At 32.9% G+C, this 4,973-nt stretch overlaps 1 protein-coding gene across 1 annotated transcript; it reads left to right on the plus strand.

Annotated features, from left to right (window-relative positions):
• The first annotated feature begins 1,872 nt into the window (after positions 1 to 1,872).
• On the plus strand, positions 1,873 to 3,054 carry mRpS7 (mitochondrial ribosomal protein S7). The gene is made up of 5 exons (XM_088206087.1): positions 1,873 to 2,019; positions 2,096 to 2,287; positions 2,357 to 2,591; positions 2,673 to 2,884; positions 2,963 to 3,054. The coding sequence occupies exons 1-5, from the start codon at positions 1,976 to 1,978 to the stop codon at positions 2,970 to 2,972; spliced, it is 693 nt and encodes a 230-aa protein (XP_088062213.1). The 5' UTR covers positions 1,873 to 1,975; the 3' UTR covers positions 2,973 to 3,054.
• The last annotated feature ends 1,919 nt before the right edge of the window (positions 3,055 to 4,973 follow it).

Here is a 4,973-nt window from a genome sequence, read left to right on the forward strand (position 1 = left end):
ATTGCATATAACAAACGTGTTTCTTTATTTCATAGCAAACCCAATACATTTTTATTTTTGCAGATTATCATAGAAACATTATTATACAACTAGTAAATATATTTTTATTTAAAACTCTCTCATTGCCCTATTATCTAATTTTTGCAACATCGCTTTATCTAATTTATTAAACATATATAATATTGTTGAATTCTAATTGCAGCTTGGCAATATAATACTATTGTAGATTATTTTTTTGTGTTTATACTTCACATATTTCTTATCCTTGATAATATATCTATTTTTTTACTATTTTTTAATATGTAATTACAATGTCCCTTAAAATATAATTTTTATCAACAATTACTCCTAAACATTATATATTATCAATTATGTATTTCTAAAATAGAGTTATCTGTAACTATTTTTATATTATTATTTAACATATCTTTATAATTAATGAACATACATTTAGTTTAAGTAAATTATTTTTTAATCATATTTATATTATACTAAATTCATTATTCAAGTTATTTAAAACTTAATTATCATTATCACCTATGTAATATATTAAGCCGGAGACTGACTTGCAACTGAGCTTCACCTATGACTTCGAGTAAGCAACCACACTGTCGCAAATTTCATATGCCGTCCGGACGGCATATTTGTGAGCGATCGAAAAATGTGCCAAATAATCGCAATTTTTAAATTGTCATATTATTAAAATTACGCTACTGATAATTATAAAAAGTTTGTGTGGGCACTCACCAATACAATATCAATGAAAACTTTTCGGTCGTATATATTCAATTTACGCAAAATCTTTGTCGGTTTTTGCAAAATGATATAAGGCATAAAAATGATTCTTCAGAATACGAACACCACATCTGTGACTATCCTAGAATTTGTCGCCATCGATTCTAAATAAGAATTCGTTATGCCGATACATTTATATAAACCGATTTAGGAAAATACATAAGGATATTCGAAACGATTTTTTTAACAAAATCAAGTACCACTAAAAATTTTTAATTATTTAATTTTATATGAAAAAAAATATAATAACGATATCTGTTAGAAAAATATACTATAAAAAATATAATTAATCCATTTTGGTGCCCTAAAATATTCAAAGATGTTAGTAAGAGTTTGTTGAAGTCCGCGATAAGCATGTGGTATTATAACCAAGTGAACACGATGCAGCGCTCGACATGCATGCTAACCATAGGACGCCTATGCGCATACTGAAATTGAATCGAGTTACTCGTTCTATCTCAGTTTGTGAAAAACCATATCATTATTTCTCTCACTCTCGTCACTTAACACGCGAGAGAGTGAAAGGGGAAGTATCTCACCGCTCGCGCTCAAAAGAACAGGTCTGACTTCGGTCCCTTTGACTTCGGTCCTTTTGCCGACAATGTTCGGAAGCACTCGAAGCTGGCCAAGTCGACTGAATTACCTTCACTTTACCTCCCGTTCTTGGTAACCTCGCACAACTTCCGAGAGATTTTAGAGTGGGCAAAACCGAGCTCAACCAAAGTAACCCCGAAGAGAGTGTAGTGCAGGCAATATTCATTTTAAAGAGAAAAAAAATATTATTTTAATTTCAATATAATATTTAATTTCCCCATATGAAATATAAATTTATATATCTCACACAAATTTTTAGATGCTAAATTCTCCGGTTAATAAATTTCGCGAAATCCATTTGAGGATTAAGTAGGTAGTGAAAGTGGTGCATCGAAAAGGAACATATGTACATAACAGTCCAAAAGTATTGTTTCACAATCTAAGTTTTAAGACCTTTTTCGTTTCGGCATCTGCAAATATGAATAGAGCAAATTGTTCGATTCGAAATCTTTAATGTAAGCGACAATTATATTTTGATTTTTTAACATAGCAACACTGATTTGACAATTCCACACCATTTTCGGTTTTGCCTAGATCTTTCTCAAATATTCTGTTTGTGATAAGAATTTATACAAATTCTTCACAAATGGCGCGGTATCTACATAGATTACCGCAATTATTATTATATACGTAAATATGACGTGTATTTTAATGTAGTTTTCGTGCATTCATAACCTATAAAATACATAACTCTCGATCATTTCAGAAATACTCATTCGCAACTCATCTGCAAGAATGCAATGAGTGTTTTTGCACCTTATTATATCGAACCGACATTTAAAAAAGATCAATTGAAAGCTGTGTTCGAATCGGGAGAAGCCGAAAAAATTGCTTCAGTTCCTGTGAAACCGCCTTGGGCTGATCAATCGTGTTCAAGATTTCAAGACGAGGGCGTGAGGTCTGTGTCCTATTTATATATTCGAACAGCAATTATTACAGTTAAAGTTGACCTATCTTGTTATTTCAGGAAATTTATTAACATTGTCATGAAGCAAGGAAAGAAAAGTCTTGCACGAAGTCTTATAGAGAAAGCGTTTGAAAATATAAAAAGAACACAAATTGAAAGATACCACTTGGAAACTGATCCTATTGCGAAAGCAGCAATAGAGTTGGACCCACTTGCTATTTTTCATAAAGCAATAGAAAACTGCCGACCTGTAGTTATGTTAACCCCTGTGAGAAGAGGCGGAGTCAAATATCAAGTTAGTATTACTAATATTCAAATTTAGTGTTATTTATTATTCAGTTAGTACTATATATTATTTTCACTTTTTTATTAATAGGTACCAGTCGCGGTGAGAGAAAAGTGGTCATATTTTATGGCTTACAGATGGATTAAAGAAGCAACAATTGACAGGGAAAGAAAAACTATACTTTTTCCGGAGCAGTTAGCATGGGAATTACTAGACGCTGCCAATAACCGAGGAAAAGTTGTTAAACGCAAACAGGATTTGCATCGTCAATGTGAAAATAACAGAGCTTACGCTCATTATAAGTATATATTCTTTTATGATATTTTAATAAATTTATCATATAATGATATAATTAATTATTGCCGTTATTTTATTTTCAGGTGGATATAAATATTAAAGTTTAATTTTATAGTACTTTTAGAATAATCTGAAACTTTTGTAGTTAATGAATAAATACATCCTTCAAACACAAGTGTGTTTGTCATTTTTTAATATAACAAACCATTTTTGTTTACATCTAGTGTAGATCTACACCATATAGCAGTCAACACTTTGTTATATGGTGTAGATCTACACTAGATGTATGTGACTTGTTTTGTATAGCAACAATTATTCGTTTTTATGCATAACTTTTATCTTCTTCATTGATTGAACAATACCCATTAAAATTAATAATAATACAATATTTAAAAACAACCGCTGCCGCCACCGTTCCAGTTATGATAAATACCATATCGCCAATTTGGATCATACATGAAGTAATTATTTATGTCTGAGTGTTCGATAGTACGAGGATAGGTCAATAAGTCCTTACAAAACAATAGAAAAACATATTATTTTGGGTTGATTCATTTTTATTTTTCTACATAGTCTTATTTTAGCTCGATAAACTTTTTCAAGCCAGCCAAACAGTAAAATTCCGGAAGGTCTTCTAAATAAGCTTCTATTTCGGCGATGACCTCCTCGTTCGACGTGAATCTTTTTCCGGCGAGCCATTTCTTCGTGTTTGGAAACAGGAAAAAGTCGCTGAGGGCCAAATCTGGTGAATACGGCATAATTCATGCATTTCCGCCTTCGAAACTGTACAAGTGTGTACCTGTACATTATTTTGATGAAAGAGCACTTTCTCTTGGTCAAATGTGAGCGTATTTTCTTTATTTTTTCACTCAACCGGTCTAATAATAACGCATAATACTCGCCATTTATCGTTCATCCTTTTTCCAAGTAGTCAATGTGGATGATTCCGCGTGTATCATAAAAAACTGTGCTCATCACTTTGCCGGCCGATTTCATTATCTTCGTTTTTGGAGTCGAAAAGTTTCCAGAAACCCTCTGTATCGACTGTTTTTGTCTCTGAAGTGTAGTAATAGACCCATGTTATATCAACGGCTATTTATCCACGCAGAAACCCGTCAGGATTCCTCTCGAATATGTCAAGCAGCCTTTCGTCAGCCCTGCTAAGTGTCCGGCTCTCTGAACCATATGTCAGAACTGGTCTGATCAGCGTTTTGTAGAGCAATATTTTTGTACGACGAGATAGTGTCCGCGATTTGATTTGTTTTATTTTACTGAAATAGCATTTATTTGCTGGCACTAGTCGTTTTTTGATCTCCATGCTGACATCGTTTGTAGCTGCTAACAGGGTTCCGAGGTATACGAAATCACTGACACACTAATCGCTCGTTTATTTTGATATTTTCAGGATACTGGCTCCTCAAACTAGGCATAACCGACACGTATTTTGTTTTTGTTTCATTGATTTTCAACCCCATTTTCCTGACTGATGATTCAATGCCGTTAAAGGCTTCTATTAGTGTCAGTTTTGATCTCGCCACTATATCTATGTCATCAGCGCAGACGAATATTTGTATCGATTTATTATACACACCGCCAGTTATATCCAGTTTGGATTCCTTTTTTTATGGCAATGTTGAACAGATCGCATGCTAGATCATTGTCTTGTCATAGGCTGTTGAGTGTTCGCAAAGGTTTTGCTAGATCATTTTATACTCTCACTTGGCATTTGACATTTCTCATTGTGAGTTTCACCAAGGAGATTAGTTTTTTTGGTGCACCCTAATGTGTACACTTTAGATTATTTCACGCGTAAAAAATCGCGACGAAAATAAAATTACAAATTCTTAAATACTTACAATCGCAAAAAATAATATAGTGTCAAATATAATATTAGATTACTTTAACATGAATTATATTTTTGAGCTCATTTAATGAGTTATTAAAGTATTAATAGAGGGGGAGGGCAAATTTAGTTTTTGCCTGGGGCGCCAAATAACCTAGGCCGGCCCTGGAAACGTGTAACTATCTGACGTTCTATTTTTTTTTATTTAAACGTATGGTCAAAAATTGCGACGCTACGACCAAAAATACGTT

This window comes from Plectrocnemia conspersa, unplaced genomic scaffold (genome assembly GCF_051122295.1).
Source record: "Plectrocnemia conspersa isolate PC_06_02 unplaced genomic scaffold, ASM5112229v1 ptg000002l, whole genome shotgun sequence".
NCBI lineage: Eukaryota > Metazoa > Arthropoda > Insecta > Trichoptera > Polycentropodidae > Plectrocnemia > Plectrocnemia conspersa.